At 36.8% G+C, this 27245-nt stretch overlaps 1 protein-coding gene across 11 annotated transcripts in view; it reads left to right on the forward strand.

Annotated features, from left to right (window-relative positions):
- The window catches only part of BAZ2B (bromodomain adjacent to zinc finger domain 2B), a 168207-nt gene that overhangs the window by 8923 nt on the left and 132039 nt on the right, over nucleotides 1-27245 (forward strand). For 9 of the 11 annotated variants that reach the window (XM_085304293.1, XM_085304303.1, XM_085304294.1 and 6 more), the window contains exon 1: nucleotides 1231-1362. The exons of 1 other annotated variant lie outside the window; for it this stretch is intronic. In XM_085304293.1, the coding sequence (XP_085160419.1) occupies nucleotides 1339-1362 (24 nt within the window). In that variant the 5' untranslated portion in view covers nucleotides 1231-1338. Of the gene's footprint in view, nucleotides 1-1230; nucleotides 1363-14277; nucleotides 14290-27245 lie in introns of those variants that run through there. One more of the 11 variants, XM_085304308.1, reaches the window with a different exon arrangement.

Below are 27245 nucleotides of genomic sequence, written 5' to 3' on the forward strand. Positions count from 1 at the left end.
CGGCAGGGGCTGCGCTCCGCTCTGCTCCGCGGCCGCCGCGCTCCCCTGCGCCCTCGTCCTTTGTGCGTGCTGCCGTCTCGTAAAGGGGGAGGCGGCCGCAGCCCTGGGCTGAGTTCTTGAAATTTATCCCTTTGTGTATATTACAATATCCTCCATTTTTCTGCCCTCTAAACAACAAGCCTTTCGCCATCTTGGGCAAATTTTTATTCCCAAGTCTGTTTCATTTAGGGGGGAACGAGTAGAAATCCTGAAAGGCCTTTTGCATAATGCTTAAAGTTTAGGAAATGTTACAGGGACAGACAGTGACGTCACGTAAAGTTTAAGGGGAATTTTTCCAAGAGTCTGTACTTTTCCCCGGCATTTCTGGTCTGAGCTGCAATAAACAGTACTTTGAAGTGAGAGGCTCCTAGTTAATGCTTCCTCCTTAAGAGTGCAATCCTTTCTGTGGTGCCCGTTTTTTTTTTTTTTTTTAACAGGTAGAAACATAATCGTGCTTTTAGGTTATTGTCCCGCTTCTTCTTTTTGTGTTGGCCTTTCACTATTTAATACGTAAAACTTACTTAATTGTTTTGTTGTTTAAAAAGCAAATTTCAAAGTTCTTATGTTACGTAGCATTTCATCCGGAGAGGAGTGTTATTTGTGTTTACAGCAAGTAGTTTTCTGACCTGAAGTTCACATGAAAGCTGTGGTCCAGAATCTTCTCTAAGGATTAAACAGTTTCTGATTGGGATGAAGAACATGGAAATGCACAGCTATTTTATTTTGAAATGACAGATTGGCACATATTTGGAAGCAATAAACTTCTAACTACGTTGTTAGCAAGGTTCATCTTGAAAAATACCTGTATATATAATATGTAGTTTATATTATGTTCCAGATGCTGTAGAATGGGTGGCAGAATGTAGCTACCATACTAAATTTATTTAAGAAAAAAAAAGCTTCTTGCTATAAGCTGTGTCCCTTTCTGTGAAAAGTGAGACAATAAAAGCTACTGTTTTTTAATTTACTTCTCAAATTATACTTTTTTTTAAGATCTCATAAGTTTTTCTGGTCATACAGTAAAACTTACTGGGGCACTGGATACTTGGTGAAGTATTGTAAGTAAAATTCTGGTTTTCCTTTTTTTTTCCCTCCCCCCTCACTTACTTTGCTTGCTGCATATTTATAGTCACAGTAACAAGAACTTGAAACTGTCTGTGATTAATTTGCATTTCCTTTGTCTTCAGGATTGGGAAAAACATTGTCAACAATTAACATAGAAAGTAATAGGAATTGCTCTTAGTACATCAAGGGCCTCCCGCTCCGCTCCCCCGCCTCCCTTAGCCAGCTCGGGATTGAATGATCTTCAGCGCTATGTTTGAAGTAAGCGTTTGCGTTGACAAATGTCAGATTTACCTTAGTATGTTCTTTAAAAACTACGTTAGAAAGCGTGGTTGAATTGAATGTTGTTCGGTTGCGTGAATCTTAGGTAGATGAAAATGTGTAGTTAAAAGCATGTAGAACAGATGGATCTAAATTATATATGCAGCAAAGGCCTACAAGATTTGGTAGATTATAAATGGTGAGCAAAAGAGTATAAGCTGTTTAAGAAAATGGTAGTTAAGTATATTTGATGTCTCATACCTATAATAAACCATGTGTGTATTTTTGTTACAGTGCTGCAAAATCAACAAAGCAAATAGCATTTGGAAAATCGTAACTGAAATAATTTTTTAAAGTGTATAGATGAAACTCTAAAGAGTTGTTGAAATATGTCTTTGTTAAGAAAATGTTAAGTTCACTTTGAGCAGAATTTTCTTTTTAATCATAGATTATATCAATTCCTTACAAATGATTGACTATTAAAATTAGGTAGTGATGAATTTCTTCATAAATGCAGATCTTTGGAGAATAAAAACATTTCTTTAGAGAATGAGGCAATGTTCCCTTTTCATTACTGCCTCCAAGTCAGTTCCAAAAGGCACAAAATAAGCTTTTGTGAGTAATGTTTATTGATGGTAAACTATAATTGCAGTACTGATATTTCTCTCTTGCTCTTTTTGAACTAAATAGCACTGCACCAGGCTTATTTCAGGTAAAATTTTCCCGAAAAAATAATATTTTAAAAGCTCATACTTGTAGATTATTCTAGGTTGTCAATAACGTTGAATGACCTTAGGGGGAAGATAACTAAATACTTATTTTGTAATTTTGGGAGAAATAGTTGATTGCCATTACCAGGTAATAAGCTGCTTTCCATTTTTGAAAGATAAGTTGTCAGTGTTTTTATAATATACAGGGAATAGGCACTGGTTGAACATTGCAGTATATTTAGTCTTTATTCTAGCCTTATGGTAAGAACATGCTGCAAAACTGAGATATTTGTCTCTTTGTGAGACATTTACTTAAAATGCAAATAAGCAAGTAATGGAAGTCTTTTTTAGTTCCTGTTGTCCTTTTTCTCATTTCTTTGTTTGCATGTTTATTGTAGAACTGCAGTGTAAAGGAGCAGATGTTTTGCAAAACATCCTGATGTGTTGCTTTTTCTTATGGGAGTGCATAACTGTTCCTTCTGATGCATCGAGTTGACAGCTGGTTGATTTCATGGAGCTGCTAAGAAGCCATTAGTGGTGTCATTGAATTGAAACAGAACAGTCACTCCCAGCTTGAACTGCAATTGTTAATGTCTTTGTTGCTACTTTTGTGTTCCTATTCAAGATGTGGAATATCACAGTTGCAAGGAAGTCCGTGTTCTGTCTAATCTCACTGAATTAGGGAAAGGAGATATCAGTAGTTGACTGCTTTTAGTTTTATAATATTCTTAAAATGGCTTGTTTGCAGCTAGGAGATCTGAGCTGTGAAAAGGTGAGCTCAGCAAAACCAGAAATGCAATTTACTAGACGTACCCCCTCCCCCCCAGTGGTATCTCACAATTCAAATGGCTCTCTGTGTGTGTGTGTGTGTGTGTGTGTGTGTGTGTGTGTGTGTGTGTGTTTTTAACTTAATACCAGTTTTTTAGAAGGCCTCTTAGTTTTTGTCCTAATAAAAACCAAGTAACACTCCAATACCTATTTATTTCTGTACTTCTAGAGGTACTTACATATCCCAGGTCACATCCCTTCTTGTAACAGAGACTTCAGGTTAAGAAATAATGTAATAAAAGCCAACAGCTTTTGAGTTAGTTGCATTCTACTACAGTATGTTAAGTAAATTATATCATGTTATAAACTAGTCTGTGATCCTAAATTGCAATCTGAAGAAACACTGCACAAGCGTTGAGGGACAGCAATGTTTTCCATGATAGGTAGTCTATACAACATAGTGAACACTGACAAAATGTAATAAACTTATTTTAAACAAATCAGATATTGGTAGTGAAGATAATATTATGTAGAATCCTAGATGTAGGTACAGATGATCTTTCTAACCTCACCAGGTTTATTCCCCACCACACCAGTTCATTATGACTAGTGTTGATGATTTAAAAGAAAATAGTCACTCTATTGCATTTTTACTTACTTAAAAATAATATTTATTGTATTGTGTAATGGTAGAATGGAAGTGCATCTTTGATATTAACCTAAATGAGTGGTAGGAGTTTGGARTTCTGTGCTCAGCTCTTTAGGGATGAGTAATGGAAACAAGGGTATTGTATCAGTGAGATCTGAGAAAGGACACCCCCCACCTCTCCAGCCTCCATTTAATTGGTTATTTAAAAAACCAAAACAAAACAAAAAATTGCAAATCAAGAGACAGATCAAAAACAGGTGGGTTGCTGGAAGGTTTGTGTCAGGAAAACAGTAGATTCATGTTAATTTTTTCATAGGAGCTTCTTAGTACTTTGTRAAGGTGGGTTTGTATTAGTTTCAGTGCAACACAGTTAAAGTCCCCAATGCATAGACAATTTAATCTCTTACCAAAATCACTAAGAGTGTTAGAGATGGAAAGGAAAGCTGTGTTCACTGACTGTTTTATAGTGTTGTTGTAGATGTGATTGGTAGAGTGTGTTTCTTTGAAAACAGAAATACTTAAATTTGTTTTGTGCAAAGAATAGTGGCTGCTTGAATATATCAAGTTGAGTGCAGACAGGCATTAAAAATTGGGATCATGTTTTCATGCATAATATCCCAGCAAGATGTAGTATTTTTCCATTATTTTGTCTCTTAACAATAAATTTTTAAGGGTAAAAAAAATCAGTGTAAAATGTACAATCCAGTTATGTTATTTCATATATTAGTTGTGTGGAKTTTTTCACTTGACCTCTTTCCTACCCTGTATCTACAGTTATATAATGCCCTGGTCTTGACTCATTCCTTAAAAAAGATTTTTTTTTATTCAATGTGCTTTTTAAAGTCCGATAGAGAAGTTCCTTTGAGACTTTGTTGGAAAGAAAACAAAAAGTAATTTCACAATGTCATTCTGATTCTTTTTTTTGAGGGGAGGAGAAACTGATTTTTATTGCTGTCTGAGTATTTAATGAGACTACCAAGCCAAAGAAACATTCATAATGAGGAAGACTTGTGCTTTATTTGTTACTATACTAAAACTTAGTATAGTTTTAGTATAGTAACAAGGAAAGGAAGATTCAGGCTTTTTTTTTTTTCCTACTTAATATAACAATTTATGTATTTGCTAATTCATAAAATTTCTACTCTTGTGTGGAAATTTTTCAGATTGGTGCAGAAGAGACAAACATCAAATAGTCTGTATTTCATACCTCACCTAATGGCAGAGAAACTCTCAGATGTATAGTCTTTGAAAGTACTGACTTATAAAAAGATAATAGGTTTGTCAGTGTGCATTTCATCCTTTCAGAAGGATGGTGCCTGTTGCCATTAACATGAAATCTCTCCCATTGCCTTCCTCCTCATACCCATCAGGGCCTCCTGAATGTCCTGTTTTCTGTGTGTAAAGGACATATGACTCTCCTTTCAGTTGATGTAGGTCAGGCATTGTGAAGAGCTGAATGGGGGAAGCCTTGGTAGTTTACAGCAAGAGATTGCAGAGATCTTTCTAGCCCTTGAGGGGGGAAATCACAGAAAACATTAAATTTTAAACTAGTAAAAATAAAAAGACATCTGAAAAACTAGTCTACCTGAGTGGAGTATTTACTATTGTGAATGGTCCCACTGAAACCAATGGGTCAATGCTGAGTATAAAGCGTGGTCTCAGGTAATCTTTGTAGCATAAAATCTTTTAAAAGAAAGTAGGTTTAAAAACAATGCAGTGACCATCTCACAATGCCATCTTCTTTGTTTGGATCCTTATATAGAACTTCTCTGCTCTGGAATTGTTTCAAGTCATCACCAGTGTTTTCCTGTAAATTGTAGAAAGTGTAAGCAAGATTTTCTTTGGAATATTTAATCAAATATGGGCATTTAAAGGCACAAAATACTCTCCTCAGCTGTTCTTGAACTTGAATCTCGATTCATGAGACTGTTGGGTGAGAAGTTACAACTTTAGTATCTTCTGGGGACTATTTTTTCTTCAGTTTTGCATATGCATCTAGCTCTTTAAAATTCCATATTTAGTACTCAATTTATATTCATGAATTTCTATTTTTTTAAATGTTGAAAGAGGCTTTAATAAACAGTATGTTGCATTTTAGTAATTTATTTTAGAATGGTGGTGGTGTAGGGTAAGTGAATATGATTAGCAGCAACCTTCTCCCACCCCCTCTCCCCCAAACCCTCTGTCTTTTCTTGTAAGGAGAAATCCAGCTTGAAGATAATTACTGCAATGGTGGAGCTGATGTGTAGGAACATAATTGTGTGGTTTTTACCCCATTTTCTGTTCTTACACTTTTCCACAAGCCTGCACTCATTAATCAAAGAGGCTGCACTCCTGCTGAGGGCGGAGAGGTTCATCAAATTGGCAGCCAGTTTGGTGTAAAGAACAGTGTACTGAAGCTCTTAACGCGCTGGGACATAAATAAATGTAAGGTCTTTGTATGCAAACCCTGGAGGTTAATACTGTATAATTCAATGTCCTGTCTTTGTTTTTATGATTGATGTTTTTAAATGTTTGAAGCTTGATGCAAGCCTTGTAGTAGGTCAGGGCTGACAGTCTGATTGGCTGAGGCAAAAAAAGCACTAGGTTGGCAGAGGGACTTTGTATATGCTGCAGAGATTTTCATATTCTTTTCTTATTTATTTCTTTATTTTTACTGGGAGATCGTAGTATTGCCTGAGTTGCTGTAGGAATGTTCCAGAGATTGACAACCCCTGCTGTGATAATGGACCTACTGCATGAAATGCCAGTAGTTTGGTCCTATTTGTTCTGAAGCTTACTGCTATTTGTATCCTTAACAGAGCTAACATGTAGAACAGGGAAAAGCTACTGGGATTTCTCTGTAGAAATAATGCTGGGATTTGGCTTTAACATGAATTGGTTGCATATTCATAATTTAAGAACAGCTGGTTACAGCAAGCATACACTCATTTGCAAGCTATTATAAACCATTCCACTCACACATAGAGGTTGTGCTTGAGTTTATTTATTTATTTATTTATTGATCTACCTGCATTTAAAATCTGGTCACTGCAGCCACAGAGGTCTTTCATTTTAGCTGTGCTTGCAACACACAACAGTCTCAATATTAAATATTTAATTTTAACTAAATGCTGAATAAAATGATAAAGTGAGCTTTGAAGAAACAAAATGTTAAGGGTCAGCAGTGACACACATCTTAAATGCAAAATCCTGTTTATGTAAAGCAGCCTAAAAATAACATCATACAATCTCTGTAGTCCTTTGATTTTTTTGTGTGTGTTCTGAATAAAATCTTTCCTAGATTTATCCAAGGTTACCTTGCTAGAACTATAGTTGCTGCAGTTTTGGGGTTTAATACTTGGTGTGCCCAGAGCTTTTGGAGGGAAACATAAAATATAATTGTATTACACAAAATCATGATGTGATAAAATAGCAGTAAGTACAGTCTTGCCAAGTATCGCATAGAAAAAACAGAAGATATATTASAAATGGCTATAGACTTTCCGTGGATTGGCTTCTCTGTTGTTAAGATATGTAATACATACTTTGAAATATTGGTCAGTAATGACATACTCGAGCTGGATTAGCAAATGTTGCATTTTCTTTCGATTTTGCCTTTCCATTTCCAATTCAGAAATGAAGTGAGGTATATTTCCATTAATTTATACACTTAGTTTGATAACTTTTCCATATCTTTAGTTATTTTAGTGACTAGAACTTCTAAAGGAAGAGTTATAATATTGAATGATTAAAAATCTACTTTCTAAGCATCCTTAACTCCGTGTGAGAGTAAAAGACCAAGATGGTCACTTATACAGCTTTTGATCCAGTATAAGTTGCTACCTGAACAGTCTGCCATGCAGGTGGAAAGGTTTGTTGAGGAAACATGCAAATAAATTCCTGTTTCATATATATGGATTCAGAATGATTGGAAGCCCGGTCTAGGAGTGTTCCTTACTGTGTTAATCAGTGTGTTAAAAACATCTGGAGGAGGCTATACTCCTCTGGAAGGTAGTCCAGTTTTTCAAGCTCTATCAGTTGATCTAATAAAAGATACTGTCTCTCCCTATAACTGTAGCCTTTTTTTTTGTTTGTTATACTTACTACCTTAAAAAAAGTCTAAATTCTAAGAAGTGCAACCTAGTATTTTCCACTGCAGCTTTGATTGTCTTTTATTCTTAGAATGATCTTTAAGCATTTTATTGCTCCTTTTAGATGTTGACAGAAGAGGTAGATCAGAGGTAGTAACTGAGACAACTGTGTGGTTTAGGCAAAAAAAATGAAACAGAAAGGAAAAGTGCAGGCTAGTTGGATCATCTGAGGACCAAACCTCTACAATAGCTGTAATGTTAGAAACAAATTCTGCATAGCAGGTTTTAAGAGCTTTCAATGTAAAGATAAATTCTTTATTTTCTGAATTACCATGCATATTAGAAACAATAGGGAGTCATTTTTGGCTCCTTCAGGGAAATTACCCTAAGTGGGAGTGGAAAGAAGTAAATTGATGCTTTTCCCTTGTCTGTTAGTTGAAGGACTGAATGGGAATAGTCAGTATGTCCGTGACAATCATGCATTGCGTGGATGGATGCATTTTTTTTTTCACCGTTTTGTCAGCATAGACCATGCGGAAAGGCTACTGTCCCAAGGAAAGTATCACTGGCTGTTCAGGAGAGAAGGGAAGAAAGTTTAGATTCAAATGCTTGTTTAAAGACAATTAGTTCATACTTGTGTGTGTGTATAGTCTTGTTGAACAGCATCAAGATTAAGGTTCTTCGCTTGCATTTAAGAGGTTTGCATATTAGGTCTACTGTAATTTGGTGGCAAAATCACAGTAATATTTTGTCAGAAAGATACAAAATCACTGAAATTTAGTAGAGAGAACACTCAAAGTTACAGTCATACCTTGAATGTACCAGAGAGGGATTTGGAAGATACAGTGGAAGCTAAGTCTGTGTGGATGTTTGAATGCAAAATGGAGATGTCCTGATCACTTCCAGCATGTGTTTCCATAAGAATTTTATTTGCTAGTAGCCACCAAATAAAAATACCTAATATTAATGGATATGTATCACTTAACTTGCTACTTAATGCATGTAAGAGTTTGGAGAAGAAAATTTTTAAAGGGCGGGGRAAAGCTCAAGGGAAGAATATATTCCTAAAATGACAAGAAACTATTACTATTTGCATTTTTCCTGTATTCTTTTTTTATTTAACTATTGTATTAGCAGTTACGTTTCTGTGATTGTCATCATTTTGCTTTTTTAGAAGTGCTTTTCAAGTGGATTCTTTTTCCTGAAGGCTTAAAGCAGGCCGTCCTCACACAGCCAAGGATATTTTGAACAAGAGTAGGGAAAGTATTGATGCCATAGTTTAGGCTTGTCTCGAAGGTTAGTTTTGAAGCACTGTTTTTCATGACTGTATGAGAAATGTGTGCATCATGCAAAGGAGAAGTCAAATGAAATGCTGGAAGGAAAAAATTCTTCATATTACGGTAAAACTAATATTATGTGTAGTAGTGACTACAATCAACTAYAAAATGCACTTTCTCCTGGCATTAGGATATAAAAGGAAAAAACTTTTTTTTTGTATGTGTTAAGATACACAGCAGCTTATTTTTTTTTTTTGAGAGAGACATTTTCTATATGTCAAGATACATTAATAATCTTATGACTTTTTGAGATTTACTGGCAGATGCTAGTAAATTTTCAGTGTTAGCTGGTATAATGTTGAATAGAGAGCATATTGCAGTTGACTATTGATATAAATGATTTATTCAAACTAGCATTTAAGTGTAGTGTTCTGTCTTTCTGCAGCTATAGAAATTTATTATATGTTTGGAGAGTTATCATATGACAATATCAAGACTTATAAAACAGATATGTTCGGGGACAAATACTTTTTTAAAAAGATAATTTCTATTTTCTGAAAGCTTTATTTATATAATTGTAATTTTGGTAGCTTGCAAAATACTTATAATACCTGAAAAAAATCTTCTGGAATGATTTGTCTGGACATGAAAATGCCTTGTGCTGTGTATTTTAGGAGAATTTTTTTAATGTCTTAAAGTGGAACGGGATCTAACACAGTTTCGAAAGCTGAGTCATTCTGCTCCCTTTACCCCCTTACACTGACTTCAACAGATCTGGTGTGCTTTGTACCCATTTTATAGAACTTAGAATGACTGAGGGAAAGGTTTATTCTTCAGTCTTTCTCCTCCTTTTTGCTTCCAGCAGTAGACAGTCAATACAGGTAACTTGAGTGCTTAGATGGCTCTACATGTTCATCCTATTGTGTCCTGTTCTTGTACAGAATAGTAGTCTGTGTTAGCAACCCCTTCAAAGTGACTGTTTCCATAAATGATTTGTGAGTGGTCATGTCTCAATAAATCATTTTGATTTTTCTTGCAAAAGTTTATTTTAACTTTAAAGGGCTATTTCAGTGCCAAATTTCAAGTGTCTGTTTCTCTTTAATAGCCATTCTAACTTTTTTTTTTTTTTAGTAATAATGTTAAGCCAGTAAAAATCCTTTCCTAGTGTTCTCTCTTCACTCAAAAATCACTTAACCATTTCTTCAGACTTCTAGGGAGACTTGTTGAAGAGAAAGTAATCCAAAAGTAGTAAATTAGTATTCTTGGCTGAAAACATCGCTGCTTAGCGTGAACTGTGGTAATCATAGAAAGCACAGGAACAGAACACTTAAACATACAGTTCTTCCAAAATTGAGAAGAATTTTTTTGGAGGCTTAAAGAATTTGTTGTTTAGAATAGTTGCATTTTGTTGTTTTAGAATTTAGTCAGCCTGATGATGCATAGTGAACCCCATCAAAGTATAGCATTAGACAGATGGATAGATGGATTTTTTTTTTTAAGTCGAGGAAAAAAAGGAACAGTTGAAGACATTAATATTGTGTTACTTATGAGCTTAAATGTTCAAGAGCAGAAGTAAAGATTCATATATCATTTGGGAAGTACAGTAGCAGAGTTTTAAAACTTCCGTTCTAAAAGTTTCTGTTGTTGGTAAGAAGGGATAAATTATGATATTACTAATCTTCATTTTGTTTCATGTATATTTGATAATTCTACAGATGGTAGCTTAGTCAGAGAAAAAGCAGGACAATAAGAAAACAAACAATATTTGTGGGTTTTAGCCTGTTATGTAGCATACAAAGACATTGACAGAATCAGTTAATGTTCATTTTCAAGTCTAAACTATTCAAAAGTGAACTATTCCCCTGGAAAATGCAGCAGGCTAAGGGACTTTGTGCGTTGTTTCCTTTCCTGTCTTCACCAGCTGAGGTCTCTGGAGCTGCTGCTTTTCCTGTTAGTGTGGTGATTGGGGCTGTTTAGCCCTGGGCCCATTGACTGTAACCTATCCTATTGCAATATCATCATTACTGTTAACAAGTAGTAGCTTGTTTCTTGAGCATCCATACTAGAGATTGTGGAAGCAAGTTAGAGCAAAACTGGCTCTAAAATGTTGCCTTACAAAGGGAAAGAGGGGGCAGTGCTGGTCATGACCCTTGGACTGGTATCTGATGTTACTTTACCCATATACCAACTTGTTGGATTTTTTTTTTGTTAGAAATATTAGAAAATTAGAAAATACTTTCAACATAAATTCATTAAAAACTTTATAAGGTTTTGTTTACAGAAGTTCTGATGAAGGATTTATTAATGAAATTGTGACAAACATACTCAGTTTTATTCTGAAAAAGCAACATTTAACAGATCTGACAATTTTAAGACCTTTCAAAAAGTGTTTACAAATCACACATTTCAAATTCATGAGACCCATATTGAATTCTGTTACTGGGTTACCTGCCTTTATGATGAGTAGTTTCAGGATCTGTGATGACTTTATTATAGTGCAAGATACATATAYGTAAGATATTTGAAAGAACAATATAGGACTCATTCTGAGGTTTTAATGTTAGCTGAAGGGGTGGGGAGGAGGTTTTACCCTGCTGGAAGAATGGTATGTGTTTGTTAATTGACACTAATTCTTCTGTCTTTCATTCTTGGCTCCTTATTGCGCTCTTTTTGCATGTAAAATGTTAAAGTACATTCTGCCATTTATAATATACTATAGTTTTACATAATGTAACTTCTAATCACACAGATTTTTCTCATATTCCTTTTTTTTCCCTGTCTCCGTTTAGATATGTGCATATTTAATCTTAGCTATATCACACATGAATCTCTTAAGAGGTCTTTAACATTTTTAAACTTAGATCACCCACCCTCCTCCCCAATTAGGTGTTTCTTCACCTTTGGGAAGAGGCTATTTTTATTCTGCTTCTTAAATAAATTTTTCTCACACGATAGTTGATACGCTGAGACTCATAAATTTTGTGAATAGCATTGATTTCAAATAGCATCAAAATTGGAAGGGATTGGTTAAAGATAGCAGATTCCGGACTAAGTCTTTTATGTCCCAATATAAATATTTTTTCTACTTGTAATAAGCAGTCTTGAACTAACTGCTTGTTGCAGTGTCACTGTGTTGAATTTTGATTTATGTATGTAACTCTTTCTGAAGTTACTTGGAGACATGAGGGTAAATGTAAAATACCTGTAGCTTACAGGTTGTAACCCATTTTTAGTTTTTCTTGTAACCATATAAAGTTGATACTTTTCATTGACTAGTTTGATAATACTAACATTATTCTATATTTGGGGGGAAACCAGTTTGTTTTCTGCCTTCTCTCCAAAAATTAAATGTTTTTAAATGAGGCTACTGTGTGTTGGTCTTGAATGAATCTGTAGCTTCTTACTCTGTTGATATTGGAAAGGATCTTGTTGACTCTGAGATTTTAGATGTTGAGTTCCAGCCATGTTCCACAAACATGCCGTGGGGCAGCTAACTCAGTTTCTAAACTAGTTTCTAAACTAGTTCAGTTCAGTTTCTAAAACTAGCTTACTGTTACTTCAACAGATAGCCCTACTATTTCTGTATGCATCACATACAGTATAACACTCTTGAATAAGTTCGTGATTTTCAAAATAAACTTGGCAGACATTAGATTGCTTTATGTAAACAAGAAAATGCAGAAGCATGGTGGTATTTTAGACTTGTGGGTTGAAATAGAAACATATTTGCCTGAAGAAACTTTCTCTAGTCAAAGCTTCACTCATTTTTGCAAACATAAGACTTCACTTAAAAAAAAATTTTTTTTTGATTAAAAAAAAAGTCTTGAAACTCTAGACACTTTCCTTTGATATGTGCTGTATTTGACTACTTATCATTGTAATATTAGAATGTTTTTCTTTGCCAACCAGAGCTGATCCTTCCTCAAGTTTGAAATACTTATTTTAAGGTTGGCTATGTGTAGTGTTTATGTGTGAGTACATATAAATACTTAGGTTTTTGGACCACAAAACTCCAAACAGCTAGTTTATCTGTGTACATAGTGTATAATACAGCTATCTAAAATACAACAATTCATATATCTGAGGTAGAAATTAAAGTATGTTTTAGAAAAATAAGAAGAAACCCACTTCTGTACATACTTTCTGCATCTTAAATTTGGAATTCTGAATTTGCTTTACAAGAGCTACTATCTGAAACAATGAGAGAAGTGCTGGAATGAAATGTTTTAAGAGGAAGAGAACTCTGAGTAAGACTTCGCAGCATGTTGTTGTAGTTCTGCCTAAACATTTTTTTTTTAAATGTTCAAGATGCTGTTTTTTAAATCTTAAGATCTTAGATGTTTTTATGAACTTTAAGAAAAGGTATTCAAACAACATTTTAGGAATAGTCATAATCTGAAACTACTGGTGAAAATATATAAATTCATAAAGAGTGTCTTAGTTTTTTAGGGATTTAATGTTCTTCCATTTCATTGGGAAGTAATTCTGGTGGTGTAAATCAGTAAACCAAACTGTTACCTGTAAAGTACTTGTTTCTTATGACTGATGTATCATGATCAAAAAAAAAATAAATAAAAAGGAGTCAACTTAAGGATTGTGTGGTTGACATGAAAAAAGTCCTATTCCAAAGATTTCACAGGGTATTGCAAGCATGTTGCAGTTAAATTGAGGGCAAGTTGTTTGAGGGGTATTAAAACATGTTGAAGCTACTTAACTTCCTTTGGGGCTTACAGTAGCTGAAGCATGGAATAGTTTTCGCATCTGACTTAGAGAAGGCCTGTTGAAGCTTGTGTGTGAAAAGACTGAAAAAGACCACTTGCAATACATGGTTCTCAACCTATTTCTTTCTGGAATCTGTGGAAGGGTAAGATCAAAAACATATCAGAAGCTAGTGTAAACATTTTCTTTTTTGGTGCTGTTGGTTTCTYTGTTTTTGGTGCGTGAATAACATACCAATACTGTCAACATAAAGCGCAGGAAATGCAGCTTTTAAAATATTGCAGAATGGCTCTGGCTATTACAGTGCTGTTTAATAGCAAATAACATTATTTGTAATCACAGAAGTAATGTATTATCTGAAAGTCTTGAAATACAGTTGGCTATGATAGAACAGTTTTTTTATTATTATTATTTTTTTAATTTCCTTTTCTTGAAAGGAATGTTGTGTGGCCTCAGTTTTAAAAAGAACTCTTTGGATCTTAGTTACTTAAAAAGGTATCTAATTTTAGCTAGGATAATTTAAGCACTTAATTGCAGTTTGCTCATGAACTTTATTTTTCTCTGGCTCATATATATTGTGAAAATTAAGGCTTCCAGTTTATCAGATGCACATAATTTCTGAATGAAGTGTATAAATAGAAATGTAACTGATCTGTTGCAGAGCATATACTAAGACAAATACCTGATCTTAATGGTTCAGCGTTGGTTGTACACCTTGAATCAGCAGAAAGGTATGCGTTAATTCTCAAGTCATGTTAAAGTAAATCGGATAAAGTTGCTTGTTTAATTGTTGCTCGTATGCCTTATTTTGGGACCTGCATCTGTTGGGAGGAAATTTAACCAGTATATAGATCTCGTATGAATGTACTACACAGAGATAGATTTTACTTCTAGATATAGAGCAAGTACACTAACTCGGATTAGTTCAACACATCTTAATCCTGAAGAGATTTAGGTATGTGCCTAACTTCACAGATAGGTGAAGACCTACTGAGATTCTGGGAGCTAATTAAGTAGAACTGTTTTGCAGAATCTTGGCCTTAAATTGGTCAGTAATGTGACTCCTTTCGTAATTTCAGTAGTGGCATTAATGGTTATTTTAATAACTGAAGTCATGTGTGCTTTTTTCTTGTCTTTTAAATGTAGTAGTGGAGATTTTGTCTCAACGGAAACTATTCTCCCAGATTTCARCAGTCATCTTTTTATTAACTATTTTCTCCTTCCCCATGAAAAACCTTGTTAGCACTACTTTCACTGAATCAAAGTAGTCAGAAAAATTATTTTCAGATTTCATAAAGTTTTTTTCTTTTTTCTAGATGTAAACCAAACTTGAACCTTTTAACCTAATGCCTTTTTTTTTTCCCCCCTAGAAAATTGCCAGTGAAGGCAGGAAAGCAGCATAAGTGTCTGCTAATCCAGTGTGCATGTCTATTAAGTATTTTATACTTTAAAGTTTGTCTTTGCCTATACAATATTCACATTGTGATCCTCAGTGATATGAAGTACAGTCCCAATTGCTACATGGGATACATGTAGTGCCATTAACACTTTGGAATACTGACTTTTCCAGACAGTGTATGTTTTTTGAAAATCTTTAAATAGTTAGTGCCTTGGGTCCAGAACCTCATTAGCCTAGAAGTGTAGAATAACTTGTGTTTACGCACTTTGTCGTATAAACAGAAATTGAACTTGAAAGCTTTTTATGAAATTGCACATGTGATTTCTGATAAAACTGAGCTACTTTCATAATGTTTTTGGCTGCTACTAATTATGCAGGAAGTTCTTTTGATGGCGCCCCCCTTCCCTTTAATTATGTTGATGTATTTTTTTTCTGCACATTCAAAATTTTATGTCTGTACTAGCTCACCTAGTTCATCTATTTATCCACGTGCCTCTCCATTCCCTACAGTAACCCTTGCAATTCATTTTCAGCCATGATTGAAAGTAGGCTAAAAGTTCAAAGACAAGTTCGTATAGTTTTTGTGAAAATCAGTAACTGCTGAATAATAGATAAGATTTATATTATTTTCGCCTTTCCATCTGCTCCAGTAGTTGTCTGATTCATCAGCGTGAGTGCACTGCTCAGCAAAACCACGTATATAGCCCCACTCCTATTGCTGTCCTTTTGAAGTGGAGTTGGCTTTATTGGAGAGTGAGGATCTGGGTAATGGCAGTAGGAAAATACGAAGGACCATCATAGGAAATTTTTAGTTATTGAAGGACTTGATTCTGCTAACCAAAAGTAGCATACACACAAGAATATCTACACTAACTATTGATTTGTTGTCAGTGGCTTTAGTATTATACTTTCTTATGCTGTATGTATAATAGAGGATGTGGATACTGGATACTAAAGTTTACCTTTTGGATCAAAATTGTTTGGAACCTTTTACAGAATTAACTACCAGAATTTGGTATGATTCARTTGCAAAACGTGGTGCACTGTCTTAAATAACTTCACTAATAAAATGCTAATTACATGCATAATTACAAGCAATATGCAATCAAACATTTCTGTTGGTGAATATCTCTTAAAATCACTGCTAAATGCTAGGTGTTCCTTACTGAGTGCCGTAGATGGGCTGACTTAAGCCATACTGATTAATTGTCCTTTTTTTCACTCCAGTAGTATATGAAAAACATTTGCATTGATATGTGAAGTGCAAACCTGGCTTTATGAAATGCGTAAACATAATACGTATTTTTTCAGAGCTTTCAGTTTACTTGAGGATTTTCTAGAACCAAAATATGTGTTCTTAAGAATGTCTTGTAAAACTGTGTGCATGGTCATTGTATGGGCAGCTGATTGCAGTTGCATTAATAAAAGTAGGATTTTTCATTTTAATTGGTCAAGCTTGTAATGAAAACCATAGCATTTTAAAAAGTATAATCATAACTATTTTCAACACAAAAGATTTTAAAAAATATTTCGGACTGAATTTCAATGATACAATAGATCGTACTTGATTCACTTTCATGTTTTGCACTGGAAAACCGGATTTGTAAGATTTCAGACCTGTTGGTAAGATACAAAAAAGCCTGCATTAATGGCTGCTTTATGGTCATGTACGATGGTTTCAAGCAAGTGGCAATAACCAACTCCTATTGATRTTAGGAAAAAAGTCATTATAACATTGCTGAAAACTGCTTTCAGTATATTTTCAGGCAACTTACAGAAATTAAGGTGTCATTAGACCAATCTAAATTAAATTAACTTTTTACGGAACACTTCTGAAAAAGTAGGACACTAGTTTTTCCGGAATTTAAAATGAAGCTCTGATGTTTTATAAATCACAGTCCTTTAAATTAATTTTTTGTTTATGGAATGTATTCCCTGGAACAGACACTGAAATCAACATAAATAGCATCTTTTCAAGAAAGATTTCTTGAAATGATTCATTTTCCGACTTTCCTGTTGCCTTTAAGAAAAAATCCATAGAATGCTAAGTGTCTAGCACATGGACTGTGTAGATCACAAACGGAAAGCAAGTGTTTTAAGCTTTTAAAAGGAAGTATATCTTAACCATCTTTCCTTCTGAATAGAAGGTAATTTGTTATGAAATTATTCCCGACATGATTATTTTTCTATGACTACAGTTTTTGTATCTGAAATCTTCAGATATTAATTGATGCTTAGGGTGAGATTTCAGAAATGCTTAGTATTGCCCTTGACAGTAGTGCATTAATAGGGCTTTGGTTTCATTAGCAGCAGTTGATCAATACTAAGCGGTGACGCAAGTCTCATCCTTAGCTCAGGCTCCAGCCTTAAAGAAGTGATGAGCCAAGGGTTTTACAGTAAGAAACACTTGATGTCTTAGGACTTCAGCTGACTTCTGACCTCTTGCCCCATTATGTTCTGCAGTGGTCCCTTCATTCCAGATTTAGTGCTTTCTGTTCACAATGTTTTCTTCTTCAGGCTCATGGGTTGTCTGGTCAGCCTTTGTCTTAGTGGGAACCTGAGTCAAAACTGTGCTCTTACTCCAAATCTGAACTCTCACAGACCAGAAAAAAAAAATGCTAAAGGGCAGGGAAGCAGAAGAAAAATCATTATAGTCCTCTGAAACATGAAGTTGTAAATTATATTAATATGTAGTCACTGATAAAAAACAACAAGCCTGCAGACACCCCAAGCTGTAATTTTCTTATCTCTATAATCAGAGGCATATAGTCAAACCATTTCCATTGTTCGTGATGATGCTAGGATGACTAATTTAATACTAAGAACAGTAAGAAGTAAAATTTTATTAGTATCACTTTATTTTTAGACTTTGTGTATATAATTCATCTGTTTACTGCCTTACCAAGGTGACAGTACAGTTGTATGGTATGTGACCAAGACTGATGTTATTGCTTACATCATCAAAAATGGGCTTCTAGAAAAGGAGAATCAGGATACAAAAATAAGCTTGGGCCATCCTGGTGACTGAGACGTCACACCTGACAAATTCTCGAGTTCTTTTGACTACTAAGTGTTTAAACGTTTAACTTATCCTACGCTTCCAACTTCCCTGTACTCTACTACTCTACTGGGTTGGTACCACAGCATTGTCAATGGTTTTTTTTTTTTTATTTTTTTTATTATTTTTTTTTTTAATACTGCTACTTTGAACTGGTTATTATCGCAATCCTTTATGCCACAGGAAAATCACAACTCTACTTTAAATGCAGCTGAAGATGTACTGAAGGACAGAGGTGAATTCATCAGAACAACATCGCTTTTGTTTTTAGGATGTTTCAGTGTGTGTTTAAACTACTTTTGCATCATATTGGCACTAAGAAAGCATGCAGATTTGTAAGTTTTGGTTAATCCAGTGGAGTATTCAAATGGTCTTAAAGTGATGTGTTCTAAAATTCTGATGTCTTTTAAGTTTCATCAGAACAAGGTTTATGAGGATGGAAATCCAGTTCACCCAGTGGATGATCATTTATAAGATAACATTTTATTGATTTTACTATTTCTTAATTTTTATTATTTTCTGCAGGTAACAGGCTAGTTACACATAATGTCCCGAGAAAGGAGGACTTCATGAAAGTAGTGTGCCTAAAGGAACTGACAGAGATGGAAAACCCTCAGTGTCTTTCCCTGTCTTGCAGTTTATATTGTGTTATGAGAGAACATCAGCACAGATGGTCTCTCAGTAAGTTAGTGATAAACATTTGAGTGCTGGGTGTAAGTGAAACCTGAATGTTACAAGGTGAAGACATAGATTCTTTTGGTTGACCTTTCTAGTGTAAAACATGTTGTTAGCTGACATAGTACAGCTAAAGACAAGGAATTTGTGTATTCTTTTAAGTTACTCAGGTAAAGTTAAATGGAAGTAATTTTCTGTTTAGGGGGAAAAATGAGCTAATTCTAAGAAAGAAATAGAAAAATCAACTCTTCTCTCTTCTCCCTGATTTTTTTTGATAATGGAGAATTTGGCAGTTCTAATACATGCAGTAATCCATTGGAGACAGAAGTAGAAGACTGACTGCAAGGCTCATAATAAAATTACCAAGTCCAGCTGAGATAGAAACAGAAATATTTTAAAAAGTGTTTATACCTGCCTTGTTCTTAACCAGGCAATATACAGTCATGGTATAAGTGATGCTCTTGGCATAAATTGAACCAGTAGTTGTCTTTTTTTGAAGGAGGGGATCTTCCCCTTATTGGGAAGATAGTTGTTGCACATCTGTCAGTACTCCTGTAGTGTGAGACCCACTCATTGACTCCTATCTCATCTGTGTGGTTTTCTGCCTTCTCAGTGCCTCTGTTGCACATGCTGGCAGGCAGTGAAGTAACTTCTCTTACAGAATTTTGTGTGGTGGACTCAGCTGGAGGGTCTCCTTTGCTACCTGGCTTGAGAAAAGTTAATTTTTTTCTGTGAGGACTCTGTGTTTAGGAAGGCCGTAAGGAACAGACCCAAGTGGATTTTCTCAGGTCACATATCTGACACCTGTGCATGCGATTTGCTAAATCAACTGTATTGTGTAGCTCATGTAATGTATCAGGAATTGAGGACTGAACAAGTAAGGATATCTATTTTGCACTATTATCTTTCTGTGACACAAATTTTTTATATTACTGTTGATGTATTTATTTGCACATTGACCCATTAAACCTTTTACTGTTTGCATAGTGTAACACAATACTTTGAAAGCACTTTCTAAATTTATTAAAATGTGTTATATCGTTTCATTTTTGATGGTTGTAATTTTTTTAATTATTAGTCTCCAGTTCTCAATATATGATTCCTCCAGGGTTTAAAACCTGCAGTGATTTTTGAAAATTACAAAAGTTTCTGTTTAGAATTACCCGTGTTCCTTATGCTAATGTTCATTTAAAAATTTCAGTGCCTTTTTTGGTGAGACAGTAAACTTCAGAACCTAATTAAAGGAGTAGGATTCTGTCCATAATAACAAAACACATTTTTATTTCTGTTGAAGGTAGTAGTATTGGTATTATTTTTTTAAACAGCCAACACTATGCATGTTGTAACTGAAATCTACATAGAATCATAGAATCAGTAAGGCTGGAAGGGACCTCTGGAGATCATCTAGTCCAACCCCACCCTTTCAGCAGAGTCACCTAGAGCATGGTAGACAGGACTGTATCCAGACAGGCCTTGAACATCTCCAGAGAAGGAGACTCCACAACCTCTCTGGGCAACCTGTGCCAGGGCTCCGTCACTCTCTCAGGGAAGAAATTCCCCCTCACGGTCAGGCCGAACTTCCTGTGCTTCAATTTCTGCCCGTTGCCTCTTGTCCTGTCACATGGGACAACTGAAAAGAGTTTGTCCCCGTCCCCTTGACACCCTTCCTTCAGATACTTACACACATTGATCAGATCCCCCCTCAGTCTGCTCTTCCCCAGGCTGAAGAGGCCCAGCTCTCGCAGCCGTTCCTCATAGGGCAGATGCTCCAGCCCTCTGGTCATCTTCRTAGSCCTRYRCTGGACTCTCTCYAGTAGCTCCATGTCTCTCTTGTCCTGGGGAGCCCAGAACTGGACACAGTACTCGAGATGAGGCCTCACCAGGGCTGAGGAGAGGGGCAGGGCCACCTCCCTCGACCTGCTGGCAGCACTCTTCCCAATGCACCCCAGGAGACCATTGCCCTTCTTGGCCACATTGCTGGCACATTGCTGGCTCACGGTCAACCTGTCATCCACCGGCACTCCCAGGTCCTTCTCTGCAGAGCTGCTCTCCAGAAGGTCAGCCCCCAGCTTGTACTGGTGCCTAGGGTTGTTTTTCCCTAGATGCAGGGCCCTGCACTTGCCCTTGTTGAACCTCAGGAAGTTCCTCTCCGCCCAGYTCTCCAGCCTGTCCAGGTCTCTCTGAATGGCAGCACAGCCCTCTGGTGTGTCAGCCACTCCTCCCAGCTTGGTATCATCAGCAGACTTGCTGAGGAGGCACTCTGTCCCCTCATCCAGGTCATTGATGAAGAAGTTGAACAGGATGGGACCCAGTACTGAGCCCTGGTGGGCGCCACTAGCCGCAGGCCTCCAGCTAGACTCCATGGCACTGATGACGACCCTCTGAGCTCTGCCTTTCAGCCAGTTCCCAATCCACCTCACTGTCCACTCTTCTAACCCTCGCTTCCTGAGCATATCTAGGAGGATGTTATGGGAGACAGTGTCAAAAGCCTTGCTGAAGTCAAGGTACACAATGTCCACTGCTCTTCCCTCATCTAGCCAGCCAGTCCTTCCATCAGAGAAAGCTATCAGATTGGTTAAGCAAGACTTCCCCTTGATGAATCCATGCTGGCTACTCCTGATGACCTCCTTTTCCTCCACATGTCTGGAGATGACATCCAGAAGGAGCTGTTCCATCACCTTTCCAGGGATGGAGGTGAGGCTGACCGGCCTATAGTTGCCTGGGTCGTCCTCCTTGCCCTTCTTGAAGACTGGCGTGACATTGGCTTTCTTCCAGTCCTCAGGCACCTCTCCAGTTCTCCGTGACCTTTCAAAGATGATGGAGAGTGGCCTGGCAGCAACATCTGCCAGCTCCCTCAGGACCTGGTCTGATCCATTATGTTGTAACTTCCAGTTTGCAGTTAGTGAGAGCTGTGCCCAAATAGAATTGTAGCAGCGATTATTGTAAGTTTCTGTTACAGGATTTGATATTAGAAATCTAATGTTTTACTAAACCCCATTAAGCTATAATGAAGATACAATATATCAATCACAAATGATGTATTTTTATTATGATAGTTTCTTCGTATTCTGACACACTATATATTTGCTGTTATTTAGCTTATGCTACTAGATATTTGTTAATGGCAGCTCCCAGCTGTGGTTATGTTACTCGAATCTGAATGTGTGTTTCTTCTGTAAGAGTGTAAAACTGGTGGACTACTTGGTTCCCAAGGGTGGAATTGTAGAGTATTATATATATATCATGAAATATGGAAGAGGGAATGTGATATCGTGATCTAAGGACGGTGCAATATGTAAAAGCAGTGTTGCCCTCAGTTACGTGTAGTCTGAGTGATTTCACTTGTTTTGTGGGTGGATGGAAATGGACAGTCCAGGTCCAGTTTCTCACAGAGTTACGCGTTTGTGCTTAAAGAAGATGCTATTATTTTGGAAGAGCGTGCCTTGGAATTCTAAAATGCTGTTTGTGTCTTGATACATATTTGTATGCAAAAACCATCTATGCTTGGTAATTGAGCTCTGCCTATAGAATAAAATATATGTACTGACATGTATTAATTCTATTATCTGTATTTTTTTCTGAAAATACTTTTGTGCTTGGGTTCTCATAGTCCTCTGCCAAAGAAGCTTTTGACTATATTGAACACTGATAATTTTTCAAGGTTTTATCCATGACTTCTGCCTTAGAGCTTTTTTTTTGTGAAAATACATCATGTACTTCCTGCCTCAGATCATGTAATTTCTTGTGCATTTCATCTGAAATTTTTTTTTTGCGTGTATCACACGTCAAGGGAATATGGCTAAAAGTAACTAAAATACCTGTGTTCTTACCTCACAAGTACTACCTTTACATTAGGTCTCGATTAACTCCTCAGTTGTTCAGTGCTATGTAATGTGGGTGTCTTTTTCTCTCTGAGGACATCTTGGGCTCTAAGTGGCAGGTGATTGTATATACATTCAATGAGATTTTTCTTAATGTTTCAGAAATCTAGATGTGTGCATATTTCTTTTTACTTCTCCTCTGACTGATTAGTTTTTGAAAACGAGATTTTGCAAGTTAGATTAATTGGTTTGCTAACAGGCATTTGTTTTTCATGGTTGTGAAAATAAGGAGAGACAAAAACTGATGGAAAAGAGGTTTAAATTTAGCTATACTTGATAAACAATTAATTTACAGTTTCATTTGGTTAAATAGGTGGCTTACCTGGCAGCTGATAAGTGCTTTCATTTGAGAAAACACAGGCTGTGTTCCTTTATCATATAAGGGGAGCCCAGATACAGAATTTTAGCAATGAAACTACCTTTTTTTTTTTTTTTTTTTTTTTTTTTTTTTGTTAACGAGCAGAGAATAAGATACTTATGTGGAAAGAAGGAGCTTCTCAGTACAGTTTTCAGAATATGACTATGATATTGGCTTGTGTATCTGATATATTTTATTCCTAATGAGGTTAGGTGTTTCTAACATGTCATGTAACCCTGTTTACAATGAGATTTCTGTGTTTGGAGAGTTCAGAAAATGTTACTTCTAAAAATACTGAGTCTGATGATGTCCCAGCTTCGGGGTGGCTGTGATGCTAAACACATTTCTAATACAAAGGTATTGCTAGCAGTGATAAGAATTTGCAAAATTAGAAATAACTTCAGCCTTTCCTTGGTTACCAGTTTTAATACCTGTACTTAAAACCACGCAAAGAGTTGTCACTTTTTTCCTGTGCTTGTTTCCCCCGCCTTGTTACCCAGATCCCATTTTTGTTTATTCCAGTTTTGTAACCTAATTTATTTATCTCTCAAAAAGAAATCTCCAGTTCCTCAAATGTAAAATGACCCTTCGTTTTTCTTATGTTCCCCCCATGCCATCTTTTTCATACTTGTTTCCTCTCTTTTCCCGAAGTCCCATTTATTTCTGTTGTGTGATAGTTACTTTTTAAATGCTGCGTGTGTTTCTCTCAGAGTCATGCAAAATGCAGTGGAGTTTGGTCTGTGGTCTGGGTTTGTGGCTACTGCTGTGGCACGCAGAACGGCTGTGCCTTTTTTTGGCCGGCTGGGGAGCCCACATGCGTGAGAAAGTCGTTCTTGCTGATCCCTGCTTGTTTGCTAGAGATGTCCCGATCCTCGAACAAATACGCAGTCCCAAGGTGGTGGTCGGTGTTTACACAGGGAAGGAAGACGAAGTCCCTCTTAAGCAATAATACTCAGGCTTTGTCTTGCTTTTTACTTCAAAGCAGATGTTAAAATAAGAAGTAAATGATACATGTTCGACAATAAACAGAAACTGTGTTCTTTTAGGTTACTCCTTTATCTCTCGGTGAGCGTGGTCGCAGGAGGAGGAGCAGCGTGGTGTTCCTCCTGGCAGCGTTCCTCTGCTCAGTCTCAGTCCGTGCCGGCCCGGCCCGGCCCTCAGACGGGTCGATCCGCGCGTCCCCGCTGCTTAGCGGGTGGCTGTGGCAGTGCTCTGGCCGGTGAGCCGCAGGGACGCGGAGCGCGTGGGGGGCTCCGCGGAGCGGCCGGCGGGCCTCGCTCCGAGGCGTGCTTGCCGCTYGCGGTCCGCGCTGGGTCGGGACGGCGCTCTCGTGTCTGCGGGCGCGGGCGGCGGCGAGCGTGGCGGGTAACGGAGCAGCGACGTCGACAGCCTTCGGTGGTATTAGACATGCTTTACTGAAAGACCGTTTTCACAGGCGCTGAGTCCTGATCAGAATACCTAACGGCGGGGTAGACCGGCGTGTCGCTGCCGACGTCGTTGCTTTCGTGCTTGGCGAYGGCGCAGGGTCCCGATGCGGAAGGTCCGCAGGCGCCGGGTGCGCGGGCCGGGCGCTCGGGACTTGCGCGGCTGGGAGCGTTTTTTATCAGCCCTCGGCGTTCCTAAGGTTTTCGCTGGCTGGTGGATTGCCGAGATGGATATAATTTCAGTGAGAAGATAACGATGCTACACAACTACCGTGGTTTATAGGCGTCAAGTGTTTTCTGTGTTTGTTCCCCAAACTACCAGTATAAATACTCTGTAATATCACAAGCATGTATTAGATGACTACTTCTAAGTGAATTTATACTTTTTACTGAAAATTTATGTAGTTTTCTCTGAATAAGGGAAAAAGTATCAGGAGTTGAAATCCTTTGTATTGGCGCTGAACTAAATAAAGGCTCAAATCACTTAGTTAAGCTTTTTCGGCCTATGGCATTGGAAGGCAAATAGACATAAAAACAGACACRGTCCCTCCTCCGTACAGTTTATGTTACAGAGATTTTCAACATTTGTAACTTCTGTAGTATAAAAGTTTTTTATTTGTTCTTTTTTTTTAGAAGTGTAAATGAAGGCTGAACAGAAGTATATTTAAATTCATGAAGATTTGTTAGGAGGGGTGACAGTTCAAAGAGCGCCGAGCAATGACTGTCCTTTAGAAGGTGTTTACTTGGTCGTGGCCAGACAGTCTCATATACATCTATGTAAGTGGATACCGATGTCTGGAGAATTGAATGTAGTGAGACAAGTCTCCAGCTGTATAGATCAAATTACTTAAACAAAAAAGTAAAGAGGAGCTGCGCGTTAGAAGCCTCCGCCTTGCACTTAGGGCCAGTTCATGCAGTTCCTGGGTACAACGCTCTGTCAGCTGATGTGCCAGCTCCCTAATTTGCTACTCAGCAGAGGTATAATCTGCCTGCTAGGGAAATAGGTGAAAGCCATTATTGATGAGAGGTTTGTGTGGCTTCTGATTTCGTAAAGGAGTGCTCGCATACGCCGATCGAAAATGTGGCTTCTTACGTTAAAAGTCATTTTAGAAATACGCAGCTCCCATTTTCTGCTGCTTCCAAGATGACGTTTTAGTTAGTACTATGAAACTATCCTAACCAGTGTCATATTATTTGCCTCTTTGTATTTTGGTTTCCCTTTTTAACTTCACAGAATTTTGATATTTTCAAATTTCCCCCTTAGTTTCCTTGCTCTTCGTCATTATASCTGCCTTTACCTGCTCTTGTATCTTCTCTGCATCAGTTTGACATGGATATACCTTTTCCTTGATTTAACTGTAGTTTTAATCCATATTATAAACAGGAATAACTTTAACTTTGTCAGCTGAGTATTCAGTGAGCTTTTTTAAAATATATCTTTCAATTCAAAGAACTTTTCTGGTAACCTGACCAACCCACCTCCCCAATTAATACATTTTTTAAAAAAATAACCTAACCATTAATAAAACCCTATGTTTCTTTTTGTCCTCCTATGTTAATAGAAATTACAGCATTCACTGTGTAGGCAATCTGTCCTACTCTTTCCCTCTGCTAGACTAACAGAATTCAGCTGTGATGGAATTCCCACCTCTAATCTCCTTTTTGTTTTTGCAAAGTTAGGTTTTGGGTGAACACCTTAACTTCCCGCCAGTACCAGATTTTTATCTAATTTATTTGAAGAGTACTTAGTTCTTCTGGCAGGTAATAAAGTGAGGAAAGATGGCATTTTAGAGGAATAGCAGTTCTGTTTGTTTTTCCCTTTTCCATCACTTAATGCAATGAGGAACATGTAACAACAAATGAGCAGAAACAATAGGAAGATTTTTGAGATTTTTTTGGTCTTAATTAAGACTAAAATTAAGAGATCTAGTGGAACTTGATAATATTGAAGACAGTCTGTTATTTTACTCCCCCCTTCCCCCCCAAATTTGTTCATTAATCCTCTTTAGAAGGTACAGCAAAAATTTGTGAGAGATTACCAATGTGCAGTTTTGCATGTCAGCAGATGACCATGTGATTACTCTATCTTTTTTGGCTAATCTTTGACCTGAAAGATTCACTGAGGTGACTTTCGGTTGCTTTATCTCTGGATGGACAGGTTTTTACTTTGTGCAATGATTTTAGTTATTCTCATCCTTTTTCCATTGTGAAAGCCCTGATGAGGCGTCATCTGGAATACAGTATACAGTTCTGCTTCTTTTGTTCCAGAAGGATTATTCATGTTCAAGAAAATTGAAAATTAAAAAAAAGTGAGAATGTCTACTAAGATGCTGAGGGGAATTCAGAGACTTAAAGAAGGAGATTGAATGGGCTTATGTTTGTTTAGTCTAAAAAACAGAAAAAAAAAACTGAGAGCTTGCACATTCTTCCTCTATATGCCACAGAATCCAAGAAGAACAATTAARCAAAATTAAAATTGTAGGATATGAACAGATGGAGTAACACTAATCAAGAATGATTTCAAGCTGAAAACCTAAAGGAAGTAAAAATGGGCGATGGAGCCCAAATTGTAAAATGGAATTTGATCAATTTATGAAAAGGATTGTATAATGTAGAATAGGAAGGAAGTAGGTTTGATGCAGGAAGTCCTTTCCAGTCCTGTACTCCTCTAATAGCAGTACACTGGTTTACAGAATAGGAGGGAGAGGGGGAGAATTACTTAGCAGGCAAACCTATCCATTTAAGCTTTTCAGGAATCTCAACCAAGAGCCTAAGTTGGTACAGAAAGCATTTACCTTCTAGTATTTATATATTTCTCATACCTACTAATGTTCAGTCTTTACCAGCAGTACTGTGCATGTTGGTGAAATCTGCTGAGCTTTTGTTTAATAA

The sequence above is a fragment of the Rhea americana genome, unplaced genomic scaffold (genome assembly GCF_003343005.1).
Source record: "Rhea americana isolate MKP2758 unplaced genomic scaffold, rheAme1 scaffold_206, whole genome shotgun sequence".
In the NCBI taxonomy this organism is placed as follows: domain Eukaryota; kingdom Metazoa; phylum Chordata; class Aves; order Rheiformes; family Rheidae; genus Rhea; species Rhea americana.